The sequence below is a fragment of the Camelina sativa genome, chromosome 7, assembly GCF_000633955.1.
Source record: "Camelina sativa cultivar DH55 chromosome 7, Cs, whole genome shotgun sequence".
Taxonomy (NCBI): domain Eukaryota; kingdom Viridiplantae; phylum Streptophyta; class Magnoliopsida; order Brassicales; family Brassicaceae; genus Camelina; species Camelina sativa.
In genome coordinates this window covers 31,467,187-31,492,099 of record NC_025691.1, presented here as the reverse complement: position 1 = coordinate 31,492,099, position 24,913 = coordinate 31,467,187, and the positions used below count along the sequence as shown (strand labels likewise).

The window sequence follows — 24,913 nt, the reverse complement described above, 5'->3', positions numbered from 1 at the left end:
TAATAAGGGGATAATGGGATAGCATCTATATCACATTCAATTAACAGATATCAAGAATATGATATCAATTATATTAAACATTTGATTTTGTATTCATTGTATAATCTCTTAGATTAGGAAACACTCTTTGTTATATATGTAATGGTTACTCTCTTCAACAAGAATAACACAATTCTCATTCAGCGTCTCTTTAACGTAGTTTTTTGGGATCGGCTCCAGTAATGGTAGGGTTTTTGAGATCGGCTTCCGTAATGGTAGCGATTTAGCCTCCTTGATGCCAGTGATTGTCTCGGGACCTCGGATACCAAAAACCCTACTCTCGAGTTGTCTACGAGCTTTCGATGTCATCAAAGAGTGAAAATACCTTCCTCTTTTGACGCTAATCGGAAGGAATTATTGACCTATACTAACGATGCCGTATTTTTTTGTAATCCACTTTCACTACGGTGGCAAAGGCGACCACGTGTCCGGGTACTGGAAGTGGATTACAGGAGAATACGACAGCGTCACTGGTCAAGAATTCCTCCTAATTAGGGTTGGTGACTCAGCGTTTACGTTACCACATTCAAGTTGGACCTAAGACTGATTCTGAGAATTTTCGGAGCTGTTGCACCACTTTCGCCAAGTAATTTTTCTACTTCCTCTCTCTCTCTTGGGTGTTGATGAATTGTTTTGATTTCTCTGTTCCAGAAGCATTGATTTTGCTATAGCCAACAATGTTATTCCCAAGAAGGTTGAAGAGTTTCCCGGGTTGCTCAAACAGGTTCCTTTTCTGGATTATTGTGCTAGATATCTGGATTAATGTATAATAGTGTACTGATGATATGATGTGATGTAGGTGTGCCGTCATGGAACTGATGATGAGTACACTAAGTCGGTTGTTATGATGCTCATGTTCTCTATCAAGGTAACAGCAGTCAAAAATGTTTTTTTTTTCTAAAAAAAAAAAAAAGAAAAAAAAAGAGTTAGTAGTGTTTGGATCAGCTAAGGAAACTTTTCAGTAAAAGGATGCCATCTTTGAGGTTTATGAAAAGGTATCTAATGAAAACTCTAGACTATTACTAACTCTTATTGATTAGCACGTAGCTAAACGCATTTAGGACATCCTATGCAACTGGATGGTTAACTATTGGAAATTATCGAGTTGTTTACCATTTGGTCTAAGAAAGAGGATTTCAAGTCTTAGGTGTTTATCACTTTTGTTCATACTTCACGGAATTCTGTCAAGGAGATTTAGGAAGAACTTCATTCATTTTGGTGCCCACTGTCCAGTGTCCACCTTGGAGATTTAGGAAGAACTTCATTCATTCATTCATAGTGGATTCCTAAACCATGAATACAAAAAAGCCTTCATCAAATTAAGAGGTCTCCAGAGTTAAACCTGTACCAGGCTTCTTCCAGACTCTTTGTAAGATATACGGTACATATACTGAGCATTGTTTTTTGCTCTTTTGCAGATATGGTGTCCTTTGATGCGTTTCTACCATGTCGCTAAAGGTCAAGGTAGTTCTGATTGAAGCTAAATTAAAGTAGAGAGAGTCGGGGAGAGAGAGAGAGAGAGATTGTAAAGAATGATCAAGAATCTATTACATATTTGCTACGAACACGAACGACATCACATATTTTCTCTTCAAATGGTTAAGAATCTATATAGAAAGAAAAAAAAAATCCGTTTTAGGAATCACTGAAGTCTAAGAAGATTTTTGAATGATTTTTGAATCCAAAGAAATAATAACAGTGTTCAAAATCATATAAAATACCAAACACTAAACAAAAGATAAAAAAAATTAAAGTCATCTACATCCTAGCTCCATGATGACCGTTGATCCATCAGATCCTTTAAAATCCTACGGTCCTAAACATTCCTCGATTAAAAGTGATTTTGGTAATTTATATCAACCGCAAACACGTTTAGACGTAAAGTCCCAATAAGGCCCATTAATTTTAAGTTCAAAATTTTAAAAAACTCTTGTTATTTTTTTTTTTACTTTCTCTTAGGCTCCAACTTGAAGGGGTAATTTAATTTGGATATCATCTACATACATCACACAATCAATCAACAGATATCAAGGATATGATATCAATATCAAAAGTACATTAAACATTTGATTCCGTATTCATTGTATAATCTCTTAGATTAGGAAACACTCTCAGTCAATCAAGAATATGATATCAATTACATTAAACATTTGATTCCGTATTCATTGTACAATCTCTTAGATTAGGAAACACACTCTTTGTTATATATGTAACGGTTACTCTGTTCAACAAGAATAACACAATTCATTGATTGTCGGTTTTGTTTTTCCCTTTCTCTTATACACTACTCCCTTGGTGTTTTTGTCAGTCACTGCGACATTCTTCTTCACTTTCATTTGAAATAATCGAATCCATCCATCCCATAGACTATTACTAACTCTTATTGATCAGCACGTAGCTAAATTCATTTAGGACAACTTTATGGTTAACTAATGGAAATTATCGAGTCCTAGGTCACTGCGGATACTACCATTTGGTTAGAGAAAGAGGATTCAAGTCAATATCTTCTAAGAATGTGTTTATTGCTCTATCACTTTTGTTCATACTTCACAAACTTCTGTCCAGGACCTTTTGGAAGAACTTCATTTATTTATATTGAGACCTTATTCTAAAAGTTGTTACTTTTTAGCGTAATACGTTTACCATCAAAGTTTTCCTTAATATTGAGGTAACAAAGTACATTTAACTATGGTTGCCTTTTGCAGGCATTCAAGAAAATTTCAAAGTCATCTTCGCAACTGCAGTTAATTAACGAACAGGTGACCAAGCAAAAAAAACTCCAACCTCTTTCATTTCTTGTAGATTGTGAATCATGTATTGTATATGTGGAAACACACAGACCCTCCCAATTCTTGGAATACAATGTATTTTGTCTTTGGATATATCTTTCATTTTTATGTGTGTTCAATGATGTTACAGGTAACCAATGCGAAAGCTGTTGAGAAAGAATTCAAAGCACTTAAATCTAAGCTGAGCGAGGATGTAGTGGCGTACAAATCACTTGAGGCGAAAGTGGCTGAGCGGGAAAGAATAGGCGAGTCGTTGTTTATTTCTTTCCTCTTTAGATATTGTTTCATAATGTAATTCTCTATTTCTCTCAACAGTGGAACAGTTGAACAAATCATTGAAACAGCTAGAGAAGGAAAAAGCTGTCATGTTTGATGATTGGACAAATCAACTGAATAACCTAAAAGTGGAGGTTGAATCCAGAAGACGTGAACTTGAAGCCAGGCAAACGGATGTGGAATCAGTAGTAGCTGTGGTATTGCTCCCTTTCTTTTAATTATCTAACAATATGAGTTTCTGTTGTGTACGATGCTTAATCATCGCCTTCTAAGTTTTTCTTTGTTTATATACATATCAACAGGTTGATGACAATAATGCCAAGATTAAGCAGGTGAGAGAGTCAGGAGAAGCTAAAGTGAAACGGTTAGCCGCTAAATATGAAGAGATCGTGAAGCAGGTTTCTTTCGTTACCAAAACCATTATTATTTTTATTTCAGTGAATTTCGTCAAGATAAGACAGATCTATTATATACTGAAGATCATGAAACTTAGGCGGTTAAAATATGTCGATTCCCTGATCTGAACTTTGGAGTAAACAGTTTCGATATTTAACCATGCTGCAGTTAGTTAAGAGATTTCTGAAAGTTAAAACGCGTACTAAGCTTCTCCGTAAGACATATACTGAGCCTTGTTTTTGATCTTTTGCAGTTTCGTGAATACAAGGTGTCCTTTGATGCGGTTCTACCAAGCATCCAAAAAGGTCAAGGCAGTTCTGACTGAAGCTAAATGAAGCATAATGAGAGAGGGATTCTCATATCTACTCACCTCTTCTTGTCTTAAGACTTCTTTGATCTGCTGATCATTTTTACCTTCCAACCGTCACAGGCTTTACGGTCCTAAATGTTCTTCGATTAAAAGTGATTTAGATAAATTAAGGTAGAGAGAGAGAGAAAGAGAGAGAGCTTGTAAATGACCACATTTCCTCTTCAAATGGTTAAAAGAGTCGATTAGATATTAGGTATGATTTGCTACAAAGACGACAAGACATTAGTAATGTTATTTTTTTTTTATCCAAAGGTATTACATCCAAATCAAAGATACATAAATTTCCCTCCATTGGACCCAATGCAATGAGTCGATCAAGTAAAACCCTGAATCATTAGATGGATCTAGCGCTACCTAATCCGAGAATCATTGCATCTTTTACCACGACTCGGTGTGAAATCATCTTTTAAACCACCTAATTAACGCTTATGACACGAAAACAACTACTAACACAGAGAAAACCAAATCCTAGATTGAAGAACAAAGCAATTCCAAGCTAATATGATTGTATTAAACTTGAAAATTGTTGTAATATGTTGACGAGGGAGGATTGAACTCGTGACCTCAAACACAAAATCAAAAACAAAAAAATAAAAGCACCACTAGACTATCGAACTTCTTAACTGTTAAATAAAAAGATGTATAAAAAAAACACAAAAAAATGTGAATAAAAATATCATTCGCGGTGCTTTTTGCAATCTTCTTTCAATATATCTGTGGATTGATTCGGGTATTGATGATGTTTCTGTAAAAACTCTCAGAAGAAGGAGAAGAAATCGCACAATTCGAAATCGATGCCGACGCAATCTTTCAGTATAATAATAATAATAATAAGCAGCTAGATAGTTTCGTTCGAAAGAAAGTGCATCGGAGGAGGAGATCAGAAAAATTATGGATCCGGAGCAGACGTTTATTAGGGTTCAGGAGAGGTTTTCGCAGATCTTAACGCCTAGGATTAGAGGTTTCTTAGAGTATACTTATCTCTTCGTCGCGATCACTCTGTTCTGTGTCCTTGTTGTTATGCACGCCAATTATGTTCAGCAGGTGAAAATTTTGACTCTCTTTCGAGTTTATGTATGTGCAGAACGATTCAAATATCTAGCCGAATTTGGGTATTAAGTATCTTGATTTAGGTTAAATGTGGTTTTACCGGAGAGTTTTAGGTCCTTTATACTGTTGAAGAAGATGATGTATCAGTTTCCATTGGATTTTCTGTGTTTATGTTACTCCATTAATGTGAAAATTCTGGAGCTGAAGCTATATAAGATGTTGGGATGATCCTTAGTTATGATTCTACTGTTTGTATCTGTTGAAATCAAATACGAGTAGCCCTAAAATCCTAATGATATATCCATGAAGATTTTATGTTGGTTTAGTTGTTTTTGATTTTAAGATTTTCGTGTAGCTTTCCTAAGATTTTTTTTCATGCTAGTCTCCCCTAACCTAAGGTTCTCTTATCTGATCTTTATTGTTTCTCTCTAACTTATTTTGTTAATCTTTTTTTCCTTTGGAAGCCTGGTTGTTCAAGCGAGCTGACTGGAGTTGAGTTAACTGAAGCAGAGCTTATGCAAATTAAGGTATGTGGCTGATCCCTTTCGATGCCTAGCTTGTGTAACTAGTGTAAATTTGTAGATTTTCCAGGCCCATGAGCTTGTTTCTCCCTCATTGCAAGACTTGGCTACTCATACTGTTTAAGTCTCTTTCTTGAAATCAATTGACCAGAAATAAATAAATTTCATCCTTGATTGTCTAATTTACTGATTTCTCTGGTATAGATAACAAGTGCAGGGTTGTGGTCACGTAATGATGAAAGTACTGCTGCCGATGTTCCTCAAGTTGTCGCTACAACTGATAGTTTAGAAGTCTCAAAGACTGATCAAGGTGATTTGTTTATGTTTAGGAGTAGGCTGTGGTTAAATTTGATTTGGATAGACTGCATGTAGGTGCGCAATAAATGTGAAGTTTGCAGGGACTGATACTGCCTTTTTTTGCAATCATGCAGAAAGCTCTACCAATGAAGAGAACGCTGACGAGATATTTGTAAAAGTTGATAAGGAAGAACCCCGCAGTAGTTTCTCAGTGTCTGCAAAAGAGACTGTCAAAGCAGTTATTCTTCGCTTTCTCAAAAAGTGTTATAGGCGCATTTCTTTTGTTTTACAGCATACAGCACGGATCCTCAGAGGTTTTCGAAAAATATGGGTGAGTTGTCTTTTAAATGACTTAGAATATGTTACAATGCCTCTTTGTTTCATTTCCTCCCGTTTCTCAAATTCTGACTTAGATAGTGCTTATGGTTGTCATATATAGATAGATGTTGTACCTCCTATGCGAGATTTCTGTTGGATGTTTTTGGTATATCTCTTTCTTTTTTTTTTGTCAAAATGGAATATCTCTTTTAAAGCATGGTTCTTACGCTGCATTCTTTTGATCCGAAATATATGTTACTGAAAAATTGAAGTGGCATGTGACTCAATCGTTAGGGTGTGTAAATTTTTTCAGTAGTTTTTCACTTTATTTTGTTAGGAAAATGGACTTAGCTTTTCAATAATATATATAATTTGGTGCCACAGTACTTAGGTCATCTGATGGGTTACAATCCTGATTATTTGTATTTTTACTAAAACAAATTATTTTGCTCTTCAAATTTAAATGCAGAACATCATCGCCGTACCGTTGAATCTTGATGTACCCAAATTGTTGCATATACTGTATATGGACAAAGTCAACTACTATGCAGGTAAAAGCCACTCTAATTTATATTTACTCTGGTTGTGTTCTTCATCATCTGAATGAACCTATCACTATCAGACTATGTTGACCGTTTTCATCTGAATACATACATTTCCATGTGAAAAGCATTTCTTGTTTTTGATACGCAAGCTACTATATAAAAACTCTGTCATGGGGCCTTAATAAGCTTTCTACAATTTTTCATTTAAGAAGGTTTAGTTATTAGATGAGTAAAATCACACAGGTTTAGCTTTTCGCTCTGCTTTGGGTAGGGAGATGTCTGCATGAACTTCTATGTTTCAATTTGTTTGTTGATTTTTTTTCCAGTTCAATGGCTTGAGGAAAGAACCCAAGAGTTTGAGCCAACATATCTATATACCATGGAAAAGGTAAACATTATGCTCTCTCAAGAATTTAAAGATGACTAGTGGAACATGCTTGAGCATCTTAATAATGAAGATGTGAAAAATGAGGAATTCGTCAGTTGAATTTCTGGTTCGGTCTTATAATTGCTTTGGTTTACTTCCATATAGGGTTACTTTTTGCTGCCTGATGAAGCAAAGTCACGGCATAACATTCGTACTGCAAATGTCAGCATATCGGCACGCCATCCTTGCTTTGGCAACAGGTAATATTCATGTTATTGGCCCTCAGTTTTGAAACAATTAATAGAATTGTAGGGCTGTATCCTAATGATAAGCTTCTTAATATTGGATTACTTTGGCAGGTGGCAGCAACTTCTTATAAACAGAGTTGTAGGATATGATACTATTATAATGAATAGCTTACAGAACTCTGCTGGTCAAGGTAGGTATTAGCTGCTTTTCCTGTTAATAATGTCCACGCAACTACGCAAGTTTCACTACTTGTGGGTCTCATCCTTCGAAGCCTTTGATTCGAAAACAACATGTTTTTCTTTGCTTTTATATGTTGTGAACAAACTATTTCTTTCTGAAAGTTCATGCTATCACTAAACAGAGGTTGTCTATTTATCTCTTACTGTTACTTTAAATTAAGTTATTCTTTAGTAATTCTTGTTGGAGATTAGTGTGCTGCTGTCAATTGGTTCATGCGTGACTATGCAAAATATAAAATAACCAGTGTTGTTGTTGGTTGCCATTACATGATTTTCATCTGTCCTTGTCGACTGCTCATGTCCCCTCAATTGTTTATGTCTATGTGCTGTTGTGAAAGCTGCTTTTTGCATTTTATATGACTGCCAACTTCCTCCATGACAGGTTATCTATACAACTACCAGACAAGAGAATTTTACAATCTTAGTTACTCCCAAGAACTACCTGAAGGTTCTGCGCAATTCGGAGGTTTGTCATGTTCTGTCTCGTGAATACCATATGTTAAAAAAAAGTTCCATTGCATCTCGCATGAGTATGAGTGCTATATCAGACTGGAAGATCTCACCAAGGCTGCTTTATTAGCTCTTGCAAATTTCGTTATCTGTATTCAGTGTAGGCATTTATTGAGTAATATTATTATTCCGGGTGTATGCAGATTACTTGGTGACGAAATGTGGTGTGCTTATGATGTCACTTTTTGTGTTTTTCACAACCACAATGTCTGTGTCATTCACACTGCGAGAGACACAAACTCGCATGTTGAAGTTCACAGGTTTGTCTTTCTTCTATTCCTATAGCTGATGGTTTCTTATAATTGCTTCTCAACAATCATCTTTGTTTCGATATCAATTTGTTGCAGTGCAGCTTCAACACCATGCCCAGCATCGGTTACCAACATTTCAATTGATCTTCGTTCACGTGATTGAATCGCTTGTCTTTGTCCCGGTATGCATACACATACTCGTTCGAATATTTCAGAGGATTCCTTGCCCAACATAATATAACTATTTGAAATTGCAGATTATGATTGGGATTCTGTTCTTCCTGTTTGAGTTTTACGACGATCAGCTATTGGCTTTCATGGTTCTAGTTCTCGTCTGGCTATGCGAATTATTCACCCTGATAAGGTTTTGGTCTCCTCTTTTGCCTCAGTCACCTGTATTTCCACTGTCAAGCTCTCCCGTTCGTGATGATCTCGCTGCCATTTTTGAAGTTTATTTTTACCTGTTCAATGGAATAGTAGTAATAAAGTATTTTCCTTGCAGTGTCAGGACACCAATATCGATGAAGTTCTTCCCGCGTTTCTTCTTACTATACTTCTTGGTGTTCCATATATATTTCTTCTCATATGCATATGGTAAGAACTTGGGTTTAACCTTTATATTTGTCTCATTTAAGCACTGAAAAATGCAGACGTGTTCACTTACTGCGCAACTCTCAACAGGCTTTTCTTATCTCGCCCTAATGACAACCGCTGCATTCATGCAACACTTGATTCTATACTTCTGGAACCGTTTTGAGGTAAGCATGTGATTCCAACAACTCGAATATTGGCCAGATCCAGAGAAGATAAGCTTCAATTAAAAGTTTATATCTCACAAAATCACAGGTACCAGCACTTCAGAGATTCCTCCAAAGCCGACAGTCACACCTTCAGCAACACCCAGACTTCCACATCACTTCCTCAACAATCCTCGCGTCAACTCTTCACATCACAAGGCTGAACAGAACGACAAGAAACCGAGCTCCATCTGGTCCAAACAACACAAACACCACAAACCCAAACACTGAAGCAAGATCTCCAACAGGGGACGGAGGAGTCGAGAATCCAACGCAACATCAAGGGCATCAAGAAGAGAATGCAGCAAACACCAACCCCGCAGCAGAGCCTAACCCACAACAAGCAGGCGCGATGAGCTCGTTCAGCTCAATGCTACTCTGGATATTAGGCGGTGCTTCGTCAGAAGGACTAAACTCGTTTCTTTCGATGTTCAGAGATGTGAGAGATGAAGATGAAGCTCAAGTGTTTGCAGATACTACTACTACTTCGACTCAAAACCCTCATCATGATCCTCTTTTAGTTGACTAAAGTGTATTCCTTTGTTTGCTGTATATTTGTTTTTTTTTTGTTCTTATTTGCTTGTATAGTCCACTCTGGCCAGAGACAAACTTTTGGGAATATTAAACAAAAATTGGTAAAAAACGGGAAAAGAACAAACAAAAATTAGGTAAAGCAATGTATATGACATTGATTATTGGATATTGTTATATCTCTTTAAAAATACACTCACTTTGCCTTGGCTTTTAATGTTTTTGTTTAATCGAAAAAATATGAATTTACAACGTATAAGTAGTTATTAATTATTTGCAAATAAATAATTTCACAAGAGTGTTTTTTTTTTTTTTTTTGTAATTTTATTGCCTTCTCAGGAGTTGTACGGACATGGCGATGATGAGGATAGATTGCGTTAGCCACATCACCACCAATACTGCTCTGCTTCCTTGCTGTCTCCACGACGCAAAAGTTCTTCGCCGCCGCTCGCTTAGTCTCCGAAACAGTGGTTTCCGAGAACGGAAGTTTCAGCTCCGATGCGTCTCTGCTTCTTCCGATTCGTTGCAGTTCGATTTCTCACCGCCTCCGATTGATCACGATCTCCATGTAAGCAGCTTCGAATTACAATTGCTTAGAGTAGAAAAGTGTTACGAGTCGTAGCTCTATGTAACAGTTATTGGAATTTATTGTTAGAAGAGCTTTCGAGAAATTAGCGAACAATTTTTGAATTTTTTGATTGTGTTATATGTTTCTTTGAATTGGATGTTTCAAGTAGTAATCATATGCTAATGCATTGATTTGTGGAATTTGTGAAGGATACAATTAGTGTTGCTGGAGGGAAAGTTTCAGAAGACGGTGTTGTTGAGAGTTTTGATAACGACGATGAGGCTTTAGATGCATTTGATAATGGAGTTGTGGTATATTTTACTTAACTTTGGAGCTCTTTGGCTGTTTGCGCATTGTTATTATTATTTTGATCAAAAACTTGATTTATGTAGGTTGTAGACCTCTCACATTTTGGGAGAATACGAGGTATATCCTTATTTATCTCTTGTCTTATCAATACTTTCTCGATATGGAGCTGGTTCGGTTTGATTCTGCCTATGGTACTACCTAATGTTTTGTTGTTTTAACTATTTGCTACATCTTCTGCCATCAAGTTAGTGGAGATGACCGCGCTCATTTCCTTCACAACCAAACTACTGCGGATTTTGAAAGCCTTAATGAAGGACAGGTTAGTGTTTTTTTGGGGATATTTGCATTTGAGTGTAAATTGTTGTTTCTGTGGTTGGTAATTACTTGTGGATCTATTTGGCGTTTTTGAAGGGATGTGACACTGTATTCGTTACCCCAACAGCTCGAACGATAGATATTGCACATGCCTGGATCATGGTAATCATACGCATTCCTTGTGTTCACTTTAAGTGGCTCATATATATTTCATATGCAACTTCTCTGTTAAACCGACTCTTGGTTTCTTGTCAGAAAAATGCAATACTGCTGACGGTTTCTCCAACAACATGCCAAAGCATAATTGAGATGATGAACAAGTATGTCAAAACGTTTCATCCTTGCTCACATACAATATTTTGCTGGTTTCTTTGAAAATCAGGCTTTGTTGGAGAACCTTGACATCATTTATTTCTCATTTTCCTCTTCTCAGGTACATTTTTTTTGCTGACAAGGTAGAGATCAAGGACATTACCAAGCAAACTTGCTTATTTGCTTTAGCAGGACCCAAAAGCAACCAAGTAAGATAATTCTTCTAGCAGACTGAAAAATCCTTGTAAAATGTTCTCTGTTAGCCTTTATAGTAGTTCGAATACATTTTTTTTTTTATGCTGCTGTAAAAACTTGAAACAGATCATGTCTAAACTGAACCTGGGAGATCTTATTGGGCAGCCATATGGGCAGCATCAGCATTATAGTGTAAGCCTTTTTTTTTAATATCGAAACAGATCATGTGAAGCGACATGAAGTAACAAGCTCCTTTCTTTGTCAGTTTGATGGAATGCCAATAACAGTTGCGGTTGGAAGTCTTATTTCAGATGAAGGCTTTACCATGTTAATGTCACCAGGGGGTGCTGTTTCTGTCTGGAAGACCCTTTTAGCTGAAGGTGCCATTCCAATGGGTTCTGTAGCCTGGGAGAAACTTAGAATCACTCAAGGTTAGTAAATAATTCACGATTTGGTTTGGCACCGATGATCATCTATCACCTGATAACCTACAAAATCTAATTTCATGAGTTTGTGGCCTCTAGTCCTACTAAAGGCATGATCGATATTTACCTTATATAGGCAAGAAACTCATAACTTATAAGTATGCTCTCAGATCTTTCTCTTGGCATTAGCGAAATCAGAATTTTTAGATATTGATTTAGTGAATAAAATAATATGTTTCTCAGGCCAATAGCATTGATGTTTTGCAGGAAGACCAGCACCGGAGAGAGAACTTAGCAAGGAATTTAATGTTTTGGAGGCGGGTCTATGGAACTCGATATCTCTGAACAAAGGTATTTGAGAAGCTTTTGTTCAGTGAACTAAAACGATACAAGAAACGCCTTGACTAAAAAATCTTCAAACATCTCAGGATGTTATAAGGGACAGGAGACTATAGCAAGACTCATAACATATGATGGAATCAAACAAAGGTTATGTGGACTTAATCTCTCTGCACCAGCGGAACCCGGCAGCACCATCACAGTCGATGGGAAAAAGGTTTTGAGCGTTTGTGTGCATACCTTGGTAGATCAAAAACAAAGAAGAAAAGCCAAATTTTATTTTGCTATTCCTTAACCAGTTTATGAACGTTATTTTCAGGTCGGGAAACTAACAAGCTACACTACGGGAAGAAACGGGTCTGGCCATTTTGGGTTAGGCTACATCAAGAAACAAGCAGCTTCAATTGGAAACACAGTGACTGTAGGTGAAGATATCTCTGGGATAGTTTCTGAAGTTCCTTATCTAGCGCGGCAACATTCTCCATCAGCCAACTCGAGTTCTTGAGTAGAAGAAAATACGCTATGATGCAAGGAAACTACACAAGGACAACACACTGGTACCGAAAACAAAACTTGTTTCCGCATTTATTTCGAGATATAGTATATTATATTCGGAAAATAGAAACATTATTAATGGTACATAGGAAGATAGAACAAGAGTTTGGGGTCGTAAATAGACCTTTTATTAGAGGCAAATCATACTAGGACAATCGCAGAGACGCTTGTTGTGACGTTTAGGAGTGCAATCACAGTAGACAGGGCTGAGCCTTACACTTGGATTCCATGTCCATAATAAGTCATTTAGACATTTTTGTCCTCCATCGTCTGAGCATGAACCTCTGAACACTTGTTGTTTTGACGGGCACCACTCCCTTTTCTCCCCAGCAGCTTCACCTAATTCATCAAGCGAAACGAAGAATTAAGACGACGCTGTTTTGAGTTAACTGAGCAAAACTGTAATCTCAGTAGACGAATGATAGAAGAAGACCTTGTGAAAGGTGGATTGGAAGAAGGGAGAATAAGACAGAGGAAGCCAAGAAGATTGCAGCCAACTTCTTCATATGTCTTTCTGTAAGTTTAATTTCTTCTCTTTGTTTTCTATATATTGTCATTGTTATGATTATGTGATTGTCCCCAAACAAGCACTAACATTTAAAATATTGACAATATACATTGGACTGTGCATAATTTGTTTCCTGGAGTTTTTCCGTTTTGGGTAGTCCTATAAATATTAAGACTAAAAAACGGAATCCGTAGCTAATGATTTGTTGTTTTTATTCCATAAACTTGTAGAATTAAGATATTTTTATCTTATTATTGAAATTACAGAGAGAAAATTCGAAACTTGATCTCTCTAAAACAAGGTTGGACCACCACAAATTATAATGTTATTCTTTGCATATATTATTGTTTAATGTTTCAATGATTACAGTGGCTCATTTTTTCTACACATGTTAGTTAAGTTAACTATATCTACCCCTTTTTGTTCAATGTCTTACTTTTGTCTACATTCTCTTACATGATTAATCAACAAACATAATTATGAATCTATAAGTGGAAGTGTAAGTCTCATTGGACCACGTTCTGAATAATACAAAAGCGGAATGCACTGAGCTAATAAAGTGGTCTTGGCAGAGGCTCTAGGTCGCTTTCAACTGCGTAGTGTTTTTGTCTTGACCCATAAAAAAAAGGTTGTCGGGCTTAATATGATGAAGTCGGTAAGAATCTTTTTTGGTGGATGCATTCGTCATTCTATTCTATACGTTATTTCATTTAACACGTTTGCATTGTTACCAATAAGTGATTTAAGCCTTCGAACCATTGAGAAGTCTGAGGTGCAAGTATACATCTTTGGGGTTTTCAATGGAAAGTGAAATTTATTACGGATACATCATACATAGAAAAATGATTCAAAACAACAGTTTAGGGTCTTGAATAGACGTTTTCTAGGGGCATATCATGTTAGGACAACTACAAAGAATATTGTTGTTAGGTTTAGGAGTGCAATTGCAGGTGACTGGGCTGAGCCTTACACTTGGATACCATGTACTTAATAAGTTATTTAGACATTGTTGTGCTCCATCGTTTCCGCACGAACCACCGAACACTTGTTTCTTTGACGGACACCACGGCCTTATCTGTGCACCTAATTCATCAACAGCAACAACAAAACAAAAATAATTGAAGCCTAACTGGTTTAGGTTCGATGAGAAAAATAGTAATCTCAGTAGAATTATAAGGAACCTTGCGCAAGGTGGCTTGAGAGAAGGGATAATAAGACACAAGTAGCCAAGAAGATTGCAGCTAACTTCATATCTTCTTTTTTTCGTTCTTCCTTTGCTTCTATGTTTTTATGACTTGTGTGATTTTCTTCAAGAAAGAAATTATTTCTTACATATATATACACAGGGAAGATCCAACATCATAGAGGCCTACTGGAATTTCATTTAAATGTGCCCTTTTAATTAATATATCAATATTCTATTCTACTATTGATTTCCTATTTATTAAGAAAAATCAAAATTAAACCATGTAAATCGAAAAAAATGGAGAAAAATTGAATCTGCTACTAAATAAAGAATGATATTTTTTTCTTTACAAACTTAGCTTAGATATGTAAATTCCTTAAATATCATGGGGCATTTGATAGAAACAAAAATTAGAGTAAGTTATTGATAGAAAATTAGAAATTGTTTTCACATATACTCATTCAAATTTTATGTTCTACCAATTGATTTTCATTTTAAAATCTTTCATTTATTTGGTCAAACGTACAAATTTTTCATATCTTCACATTATAATGAAAACATATTATTTTCATTTAATAAAATATTTAACCAAAATATAATTAAACAATACCAAAAATTAAATGTGATAATGTAGATGAAAAGCTATAATAATAAATATTACTAGTTCTTATTATTTATTGGATTTTAAAATTAACATTTGTAAAATCTAAATCTGTTTTCTATTAAACTAAATAAATATTACTAATTTTTGTAAAATCTAAATCTAAATACATGTACTAGTACTTGTTCTTAGTAAATGAAAAAATATGTATGGAAAGACTCTTTAATATTTTTTCAACGAAACATATAAAAACAAAACAAAAAAAGAACCCAACATAGAAAAAATTTGATCATAACCGAGAAATAAAATTTAGTGATTTGAGCTAATCTTGTAACTATATAATTACTCATGTTCAAACTCATACAATACAAGTTGGGTGGGTGCATGAGAGAAGAAAAAAAAAATATTTCTAAATTATGCCAATAAGTTAAACCGAACCGATGTATATTTCATTGTTGGTTGACAGTTGACAAACACTTATAAGTCGTCGTTTTTTTTACTACAACATATAGTCTAATGGTTTGTGATAATATTGTATCACCACTCAAACTATAAAACATATAATATATGGACAAAAATCATATAATTTTTATTTTATTGTTTGATAATAAGATGTGAATATATTGTTCTTATCAAATATATCAACCATCATCATTATTATTATTACTATTATTATTAATATATTAGAATTATGACAACAATCAATGTTAATAATCTCTAAACATACTAGAAGATTTAACTAGGGACATGGCAAAAAACGACAATAACAGAGACGTTTATTCTGGGGCTGAGAAGTGCAAGTGCAATCGGTTGGACCAAGATCTCCAATATTGTCCCATGTGTTTCTCAAGTCGTTGAAGCATTGTGTGTAATCAGTTCTATTGCATGAACCATCAAATACTTGTTTTCTGGTTGGACACCACGGCCTCTTCTCGGCAACAGTTGGACTTGGGAGAAGAGAGAATAAGACACAAGAAACCAAGAAAATTGCAGCTAATTTCATTTTTCGTTGCAAGTGTTTTTTTGTGACTTGTGAGTATATGCAAATAAGCACTAATATTATATATATAATGGCTACACGTATATGATATAAACAATGCATGTTTGATCTTACATTAAATATTGAGACTAACTTTTGTTGAATATTCATTTTCAACAATAATTACCCATAAACAATTGCCACAAATTGACTAACAGTTTTTGAAAGATATACTATGCATTTATTATACAGAGAGGCGGATGCTTGGGCTGACATAATCTTAGCTTATTGGGCCGGGCCTAGTAAGAATCTTAAATCTCTCGGTCTAGAAGCGATATGACTGATTGAGGTACCGCAGACAGATTGACGTCTGGAACTCTGGATTCTTCGCTTCCAGTATCAAGTTGACTCATGTCACCTAAATAAATGTACCATGTTGACGAGAAGAAGCAAAAACAAAAAAAAACAAAAAAACAAAAGCGATTTGTTTTAGTAAAGTTTATTTTTTAAAAATTATTAATTGGACTATTATCTTGTAACGTTTCAGAGCTCTTGTCTTGTAAATTTCTAGGGCATTATTCTCTTGCAGATTTCTTCTCCTTCCAGCCTTAAGCGATGGTATAATTCTATTTTCCTGAGTTTTCTTCATGATTATATATCATCTTTGTACGGATTCCATTCCTATGGATTTTATCTCCGAGTTTAAGATAATTAAGTTACATGCATGCGATAATAAGTTACAAATTTCGTAAATACCATCATCTACTATCTTTCAAAGACTTGTCATATTAAAAATCTTGACTTTTGATTAGGAATTTAGGTTGATCGTTATTAGAAGTTTTTGTTTTTGGCTTTTAATTTGAAGGCAGAGGAGATAGTTTGAGTTGGTTTGACTGATTAGTTATGGTTTAAAATTGTAATGGTGCTTTCATCAATTTCTGTTTCTGTGGCATGAGTTTGAAATAGAGAAATAGGCCTGCAGAATGTGTTGTTTATACAGTTTGGTTGGTTACCCATTATCTTCATATATAATTTTGGCACATTTGATCAATGTTTTAAGCTTAAGTAGACATTTTCTATGCAGTTTGTTCGATGCCATGAACTTTAGTTTAGGGGGAATATTATACTAAGCCATTTGTCTTGGTATTTGATTGAAGTTATGCTCGAATTTTCGGATATTCACTCATTCGTGGTATAACACAAATATGAATGACGGTAGCTAATATTGTAGTATATACAGAAAGAGATAGATTTAGTGTTTACTGACTCATGTTCAATTACTATGAGCTCTCAAGTTTGCTATCTTAAGACTTTTCGCTCAATTCGTGTGTCCTGATTAAGGACATCTTTAGATTGTTGATTTGCAATATCTCTTCATCTTTATACTTTCTTTGTGTTTCATACAGGAATTACCCCCAAAAGTGAAAAACATATTGCTTTTGGATTCTGAAGGAAAGCGTGTAGCGGTTAAGTACTACTCAGATGACTGGCCAACAAATACAGCAAAGGAAGTCTTTGAAAAAGCCGTGTTCACAAAGACTCAGAAAACAAGTGCTCGGACTGAAGGTAGATTTCGCCCTGAATCGAATCATGTTTTAAAACACTCAGTGTTGTACTGCTGACTATCTTTTCGAGTCGGCGTAGTCAATCTCAATCATAATTACAGTTACTATTTTTTTTTATATGCAGTGGAAGTAACGGAACTAGAAAACAACATTATTGTATACAAGTTTGCACAAGATCTCCATTTCTTTGTTACAGGCGGTAACGAGGAAAATGAGCTTATCTTAGCTAGTGTGCTTCAGGGACTCTTCGATGCAGTGACCCTTCTCCTTAGGTTTGTCTAACCATAGCTTCAGATTTTGTTATATTGTATTTCTATATTTCCGACCTTAGCTTCCTCTCTTCTGAACCCAAATTACAGAGGCAATGTTGATAAGAGAGAGGCACTGGACAACCTCGATCTCATCTTTCTATGCTTCGATGAAATTATCGACGGCGGGTATAAATTTTTCTTCGTTTAGAGATTTCCTAGGACCATTACATAAATGAACTGTTTCATATATAGTCTAACAATACTATCTTATGTATCTCAGTATTGTTCTAGAGACAGAAGCAACTGTGATCGCAGGAAAAGTAGGGATCGAAAGCACTGATGCACCTCTATCCGAGCAGGTACGGTAGTGTTTTGAAAATATGATCCATCTTTTTCTTGATACAAAACCTTGAAAAAGTTACATTAGTTAGTCGGACCTGTCAAGTAACACCATAACTAATGAACTTGTTACATTTCTCTGCGGTTTCTTTTTTCTTTCAGACGATAAGTCAGGCACTCGCCACAGCAAGAGATTTGACAAGGTCACTTCTGAAATGATATGCGTGTTGCTGTTCGATCTGTTATATCATATCGGTTATTGTTCTTGTCGTCGTCGTCGTCTCAATATATAATGAAAACATATGTGCGTTTTGTCTCTTGTGGTTGCGTGATTCGGAAAATAGAAGTTACATTTGGACTTTAAGATAGTTACATCTCTCAAGGCCTGATGGCCAAGCCAAACCATTCTCTGGTGGTTTCTTCACTCTTTTTCACAAAGAGTTTGACTAAATGTATCTTTCGTCTACACAATAATTTGAGTAGTTCTACACATGATGTAAGACATTAATAATTTGACTTGGTTAGACCCAAGACGATTCAATAAGGTAATAGAAATGAGGTAGTTAAAGTTCAAGCTATAGTTTATTCTAGACAACATAGTTTGTTTCGTAGAACCAAAATATATAAAGATATGGTGATAAACAAATTCAACATCTACCTGTTAGAGATGCTCATAAGCAATTTAAAAGGTAGAACGCATTATTGCAATCTGCCAAATTGGTTAAGGTCAACTGAGATGCTGCTATTGGTTTATCAAATCTAAATTAAATGTCATTAATGTTTTCTGTTTCCCCCTGTCCAAGAAAATTAGTTAGGGGCAACATTTTACCTTTAAGAAAAGAAGAAAAAAAAAATATATATAGTAATAAATTACATGAAAATGTCGACATTAGTTTGGCGTGTGGCTACAATATTCTGAGAAATGTATCTTCAATGGCAAGACTCTTAAAGTCTAAAACCTTGTTGGCCAACTGCAAACTCTCCTCACGATGTCGTCATTACTTGTATCTTTTCTCCAACTTGGTGTTTTGTCTGAACACACCATCCCAATCGTGCTTTCATTTTCTCATATTTAATCGCGGTTTATGTTTTTTTGGGGTTTGCGAGAGAACTCTACGCAATTCTCATCGCTTTCATGATCCCAAGACAATCATCTTAGACACCCAATGTTCTTCATCGATGTTCGTATTCAAATCCAATCCACCCTTTTGTGTTAATTTGTATCTGTTTTTGTGACGAGACTGATAATGGGTTTTTGTAAATTTAGGCTCTTTGGGAATTGATTCCTCTATACTTGTTCGGATCAGATAAAGACTCTCTCTCAGGTATTTCATCGAACACCTTATCAACTTTATTTTTTTTTTCTTCATTTGGATTCAAAGATTCATACTTTTTGTTCAAAGTCTCTGCCTTTTCGATTTGATTTGAGTATGGCTCCTCTGGGTTCAGTCGCTAATGTGATTTTTGATCAACCCGTTTTGGATTTGCTCTGTAAAAACAGCAACAACAGAGTCCATTTTGCAGATAGTTCCTGAGACAATGGCTTCTAACGTACTTTGCAATGCTAGCGAGTCAGACCTTTGTCGTGATGATTCCGCTGCGTTTCTACTTAAACTAGTAGCCATTGCTTCGATTCTATTAGCTGGAGCTGCGGGTGTAGCTACTCCACTCGTTGGCAGGAACCATCGCTTCCTTCAAACTGATGGTAACCTCTTTGTGACTGCTAAAGCCTTTGCAGCTGGTGTGATCCTCGCCACGGGTTTTGTTCATATGTTGGCTGGTGGCACTGAAGCGTTGAGCAACCCTTGCTTACCGGAGTTCCCTTGGTCTAAGTTTCCTTTCCCTGGGTTCTTTGCAATGGTTGCTGCGTTGATCACTCTGTTTGTGGATTTTATGGGGACACAGTACTATGAACGGAAGCAAGAGAGGGAAGCTAGTGAGTCGTCTGTTGAACAGCCTGGCCGTGAACAATCACCTGGTATTGTTGTTCCTGTGGTTGAGGAAGGAATGGATGATGAGAAAGTGTTTGGAGAAGAAGATAGTGGCGGGATTCACATTGTTGGTATTCATGCTCATGCTGCTCACCATACTCATAGTCACACTCAGGGTCATGGTTCTTGTGACGGACACCGTAAAATCAACATTGGTCATGGCCACGGACACGGACACGGACATGGACACGGACACGGACATGGAGGTTTGGAGCTTGGAAGTGGAGCAAGGCATGTTGTTGTTTCTCAGGTACAAACCTCTGTTACACTTTTTTCCTGATTCTTATAGAGTTTTAAATACACTATGTGTGGGCAAGAAGTATATCCAAAAGTTGTGTTTATTAGTCTCACCTTACTAATACTGTTAGGTTCTGGAGCTTGGTATTGTGTCACACTCGATCATCATTGGTCTATCCCTTGGAGTATCTCAGTCACCTTGCACAATCCGGCCTCTAATCGCAGCACTATCCTTCCACCAATTCTTTGAAGGATTTGCACTCGGTGGATGCATCTCCCAAGCACAATTCAGGAACAAATCAGCAACCATAATGGCTTGCTTTTTCGCCCTCACAACACCGATAGGGATCGGTATTGGAACCGCAGTGGCGTCCTCATTCAATTCTCACAGCGTTGCAGCATTGCTGACTGAAGGTATTTTGGACTCGCTCTCTGCTGGGATTCTTGTGTACATGGCCTTAGTGGATCTCATTGCTGCTGATTTCTTGAGTACTAAAATGAGCTGCAACTTTAGGCTTCAAATTGTATCTTATATGATGTTGTTCCTTGGAGCTGGACTCATGTCTTCTCTTGCAATTTGGGCTTGATTAGACTGTAAGATTCCATAGCTTCTATTCTATAGCTACAAACAATATGTATAGTTCTTTCTAGAGTATATCAATCTAAGATTTGACAATTGCTCACACACAACTCTGGTTTTTACTTGATTCTTTGATGATTGTTGTCGTTGAGGTCAAAACAAGAACCACAAACTCATAGGTTACATAGACTTCAAGCAATTGTATACAGCAAAAAAAGTTTTAGTCTTTACTAAGATTCATATCTGAATACTCTTCATGAACAAAAGCAATATTTCCAATGGTTAAAGATGATGATTCATAAGAGTGTTGAAGAAATTTGCAGTTCCATAGTTTAAAATGTCATCCATTGATGTGTTTCCAAAAGGTGGGCGAAACCAGGAACAATTACAAACAGATAACAATAGGTTTTAGTGACAACAAACTCAACCCAAAATGTAAAATTTTATGAAGACAGAGAGATCTTTAAACCATCAAAAGCAGCTAAGCTTAAACCATGTCGTCTTCTTTGTGGGTTTCAATGGTAACATCAGAAGTAGGGTACGCCACACAAGTGAGAACAAACCCTTCAGCCATCTGGTCATCATCAAGGAAACTCTGGTCAGACTGGTCAACAGATCCAGACGTAACTTTACCAGCACAGCTCGAACAAGAACCAGCACGGCAAGAGTAAGGCAAGTCGATTCCAGCTTCCTCAGCGGCATCAAGAACGTAGACGTCGTCGTCACACTCAACAACTTGCTCACCTTCAGGGGTTATGAACTTGACCTTGTATGTAGCCATGGCTGTGACACGTCCACCACGGGCAGTGCCTGATTTGAGACCAAAGAGGGATTGTGTGTTGGCTAATGGAAGGGAACGAAGGCTGATGGGAGCTGTGGAACGACGGATGAATGAAGTTCCGACGATGGCGCTTGAGAGAGCAGTAGAAGCCATTTTCCTTTTTGTGTGTTTTGGAAGATAAAGTTGAGATCTTTTTGAGGTTATGGCTTGTGGAAATGGCGTGGAGAGTTGTGAATGAAGAAGAGAAAGCTTAAAAGGTGAGATTTTTCCAGTGATAATCCTATCTGCCACGTGGCGTTCATTGTGTGGATTGTTGGATTATCATCATTTTTGGTGGTGATTTTGTTTCTGCTTTTGGTGTGTGTGATTGTGTTTGGCACACTTTGAAAACACTATCTTGTTGTGGTGAGTATTACGTGGTCTTACTTGGAACAGCTCACGCACTGTTCCGACCTTGTTTGTATCGCTAAAATAATTCCTTATTTGTTCCATTAAAATATCAATCGTAAAAGATGTGGACTAGTTGTTGCACACAAAAAAAAAAGAAGTGTGGACTAGTTTGTAACAACATACTGTATCTAGGGCGGTTTCGAAACCGAGTTAACCTAAACCGAATCTTCGAACCAGTTTTATATTGTCGTTTAGAAAATCATATATATTTTAACGTCTAAAATTCTTCAGTCAGATTTTTTGAAATAGAAAGCTAATTACTAAAATGCTTGCTCCACGCATAATGTTGATTGAACGTAGTTTAGATGGAATATACACCAAACCAACGAGCCAATATGACATTGGCTGGGATGCATTGCACAAAATACTTATAGTCCACTCTAATCATGCTTCTAGTGGCATTGTAGTACATTAGGTGAGATTCACATGAGTATTTGTGAGAAGAAGAGGATAAATTCAAACTTTTGAATTTTGATACCAACAAAAAAAAAAAAAAAACTGAAAATTTTAATTGGGTGAAAAGGGTAGGTAAGATCTCCTAAGAAAACGCATCCATCTATCTAGATAACACACATGATATATCATCAGCAAAAGCTAGATATAACAAAGAATTGCAAGATTATATGGCAGTCCCATTACTCTCTGCTACATGTAGCAAATTAACTAACAAACAAGTAATCACACCATCATTCACTGCCAACTGATCGTTATCAAAACCAAACCCATGATGACATATAAGTTTTGTAACGATGTAAGTGCACTTGCGCATTAAACAAATTGCCACAAGCAAGATCTGGACTTGGCCACTTAAATTAACGAAACTTATAAACCATATTATAACCTAATCTGTATGGTGCCACGAACACAAGAAACCTACAAAACACAGTTTGCTTGTTTGCTAGTTTGCTAGTTTGCTAGTTTGCTAGTTTGCTACAGTTTCGTTTCTTAACATATCGTTTCGTAGATTATATATAATACACTACTTGTGCATTCGCTTTAGCTTGAATTCATCAATTGGGCCTTAACATCAGAAAGCCCATTAGTAGAATCTTCTTAATCGTAAACATCTAGCCCGTCATATGTTAGGTGATTTGTATCATTCTAACGTTAGCAAATTTGTTGCTTTTTTTTGGTAAAAATGTGAACGATGCAAATTTGTTGCTTTTCGAGCTAATATGTTCAAGTAGTCTGCACCTCATTTTAACAAAACTAACAAATTTTACAAACTTAAGATTTACGTCTAGCTATATTCTATTTATCCCAGCGACATTGGGAAAGTATGAACCAACCATTGTAGCTCAGTACCACCAACAAGTCAGTGTTTAGGTACGTTTTATCTCATCTTATTTTAAGACGTTGTTGTTCCAAATCGAATGTTTCCAGAAAAGGTAAAACAGTCATGTTCTTTAGAATCGTTATTTTCTAACTTTTGACCGTTATTGCAATTAGTTTATTCTTAAATATAAAACCTTGTTTTGCGGTAACTGAATATTTTCGGGTAAAAAGAAAACCTAAATAATCTCGTTGTTCTGATATTTTGACCTAAAAAATCGAAAACTAATCTCCAAAATCTTGCAAAGAAAGTAGAACTTTTATTTTCATCACATCTTAATAATATCTATAATAATGGTTTACTGTGATTGGAATCGAAATCCCCTATATATTAAAAAAGAAGCATTCATAAAGAAAAGTTGACGTGTTGTCGCCAGAGAGCTTTATGTCAAATTTATTACTTGTCGTTAATATTATATAATATTACTTAAAACTGCCATTTCAATTCAATATATTTATGTACACAATATTTTGTTCCTATAAATTTTAAAATTAGTAAATATTATTCAAATATTAATAAATATTATTTCCTACATGTTTTCGAAATTATTTTCAAAACCTATGTATTATAATATAATAAAAAATTATAACATGAGATGTAAAAATATATATTTAAATCATATTTTCAAAAATATAAATAATATTATTTCTTATTGTTTAAAAATTTTTGACAAAAAAAAATTGAAATAAATTTTGAATAATAGATATTGGAAAATCTTTAAAAAACAATTTAACGGCCTCTTAAATTTATTTTAAACTACAAAATATTTAAAACTATGCAAATCCTAATTTTCAGTTTTCCATATAGAAAATTTCTAATATATAAGAATAACGTATATTAAAGATTCCTTAATTTCAAAATTAACATATTAAAAATATAAAATCTTATATTTATTTTAATATTATTTCTTAAAAATTTCAAGGAACGGGTTTTTATAGATAAAGAAATATTATATCTTTTATGGAGTATGGCTACTGGGACGGGTTTGACCCGCTTAAGAATTTAGGTCATTTGTTTCGAGAAGTTTTAATTTTTTTGATGGTTTTGATCCGTTTTATAATTTACAAGTTTTATACAATTCTGATTAATCACTAATTCGGTAAACGTTAGATTCGAGTATGTTGTTTTGTGAATCTTAATTTTATATTGAAACCTTTATTATTTAAAAATTCACAAACTGAATGAAACCAAACTAATATAAGTTTGAACCGTAAATAATTTAACAAATAATTATATATGTAAATGTAATTCTATGTGTACATAATATATTACAAATTTTATAGTAAACATAGTTTTTGAAATCAAGCAGGGACGTACGTGTGGATCCGTACTTAGTAAAGTCTTATTGACTATTAGACTCTCGGTTGTAAAGAATTTTATATGAGTGATGTGATATGGACGTTTCAACTGAATCGAAACTATCCAAACTAAAACCAATCGGACCTAAACAGATAAATTGTTATCCAAAAATTTATATCATATTTCACTAAAATAAGTTATTTATGTAAAACAAATTTTATTTTTTAACTTTAGAAGATCCAATATATAA

At 35.4% G+C, this 24,913-nt stretch overlaps 8 protein-coding genes and 1 pseudogene across 9 annotated transcripts; 5 read left to right on the top strand and 4 right to left on the bottom strand.

Annotated features, from left to right (window-relative positions):
* Positions 884-3,852, top strand: LOC104703692 (annotated as a pseudogene).
* On the top strand, positions 4,556-9,543 carry LOC104703691 (membralin-like). Its single transcript, XM_010419748.2, has 15 exons — positions 4,556-4,914; positions 5,385-5,447; positions 5,646-5,751; positions 5,873-6,069; positions 6,526-6,607; positions 6,928-6,989; positions 7,134-7,228; positions 7,328-7,407; positions 7,839-7,922; positions 8,110-8,226; positions 8,314-8,399; positions 8,475-8,581; positions 8,720-8,811; positions 8,899-8,975; positions 9,064-9,543. The coding sequence occupies exons 1-15, from the start codon at positions 4,762-4,764 to the stop codon at positions 9,541-9,543; spliced, it is 1,881 nt and encodes a 626-aa protein (XP_010418050.1). The 5' UTR covers positions 4,556-4,761.
* LOC104703690 (putative transferase At1g60990, chloroplastic) lies at positions 9,846-13,196 on the top strand. 2 transcript variants are annotated; one of them, XM_010419747.2, is made up of 13 exons: positions 9,846-10,113; positions 10,323-10,424; positions 10,506-10,539; positions 10,668-10,741; positions 10,834-10,899; positions 10,993-11,057; positions 11,171-11,258; positions 11,371-11,436; positions 11,510-11,675; positions 11,937-12,020; positions 12,098-12,225; positions 12,328-12,565; positions 12,897-13,196. In XM_010419747.2, exons 1-12 carry the CDS (start codon positions 9,898-9,900, stop codon positions 12,511-12,513), a joined length of 1,275 nt encoding a protein of 424 aa, XP_010418049.1. In that variant the 5' UTR covers positions 9,846-9,897; the 3' UTR covers positions 12,514-12,565; positions 12,897-13,196. The 2 variants fall into 2 exon arrangements, with proteins under 2 accessions (XP_010418049.1, XP_010418048.1); XM_010419746.2 differs by having other exon boundaries at positions 12,894-13,196.
* Positions 12,564-13,140, bottom strand: LOC104703689 (defensin-like protein 249). The gene is made up of 2 exons (XM_010419744.2): positions 12,997-13,140; positions 12,564-12,902 (listed from the first exon to the last, which is right to left on the bottom strand). The coding sequence occupies exons 1-2, from the start codon at positions 13,118-13,120 to the stop codon at positions 12,694-12,696; spliced, it is 333 nt and encodes a 110-aa protein (XP_010418046.2). The 5' UTR covers positions 13,121-13,140; the 3' UTR covers positions 12,564-12,693.
* LOC104703688 (defensin-like protein 245) lies at positions 13,805-14,363 on the bottom strand. The gene is made up of 2 exons (XM_010419743.2): positions 14,253-14,363; positions 13,805-14,154 (listed from the first exon to the last, which is right to left on the bottom strand). The coding sequence occupies exons 1-2, from the start codon at positions 14,320-14,322 to the stop codon at positions 13,955-13,957; spliced, it is 270 nt and encodes an 89-aa protein (XP_010418045.1). The 5' UTR covers positions 14,323-14,363; the 3' UTR covers positions 13,805-13,954.
* On the bottom strand, positions 15,560-15,877 carry LOC109125608 (defensin-like protein 250). Its single transcript, XM_019227568.1, has one exon. The coding sequence runs from the start codon at positions 15,859-15,861 to the stop codon at positions 15,598-15,600; it is 264 nt and encodes an 87-aa protein (XP_019083113.1). The 5' UTR covers positions 15,862-15,877; the 3' UTR covers positions 15,560-15,597.
* Positions 16,326-18,482, top strand: LOC104703687 (coatomer subunit zeta-1-like). The gene is made up of 6 exons (XM_010419742.2): positions 16,326-16,455; positions 17,244-17,403; positions 17,527-17,674; positions 17,762-17,839; positions 17,934-18,012; positions 18,155-18,482. The coding sequence occupies exons 1-6, from the start codon at positions 16,453-16,455 to the stop codon at positions 18,209-18,211; spliced, it is 525 nt and encodes a 174-aa protein (XP_010418044.1). The 5' UTR covers positions 16,326-16,452; the 3' UTR covers positions 18,212-18,482.
* Positions 18,932-20,910, top strand: LOC104703684 (fe(2+) transport protein 3, chloroplastic-like). The gene is made up of 4 exons (XM_010419740.2): positions 18,932-19,173; positions 19,260-19,317; positions 19,494-20,233; positions 20,352-20,910. Exons 1-4 carry the CDS (start codon positions 19,159-19,161, stop codon positions 20,805-20,807), a joined length of 1,269 nt encoding a protein of 422 aa, XP_010418042.1. The 5' UTR covers positions 18,932-19,158; the 3' UTR covers positions 20,808-20,910.
* Positions 21,124-21,819, bottom strand: LOC104703685 (ferredoxin, leaf L-A). The gene has a single exon (XM_010419741.2). The coding sequence runs from the start codon at positions 21,732-21,734 to the stop codon at positions 21,288-21,290; it is 447 nt and encodes a 148-aa protein (XP_010418043.1). The 5' UTR covers positions 21,735-21,819; the 3' UTR covers positions 21,124-21,287.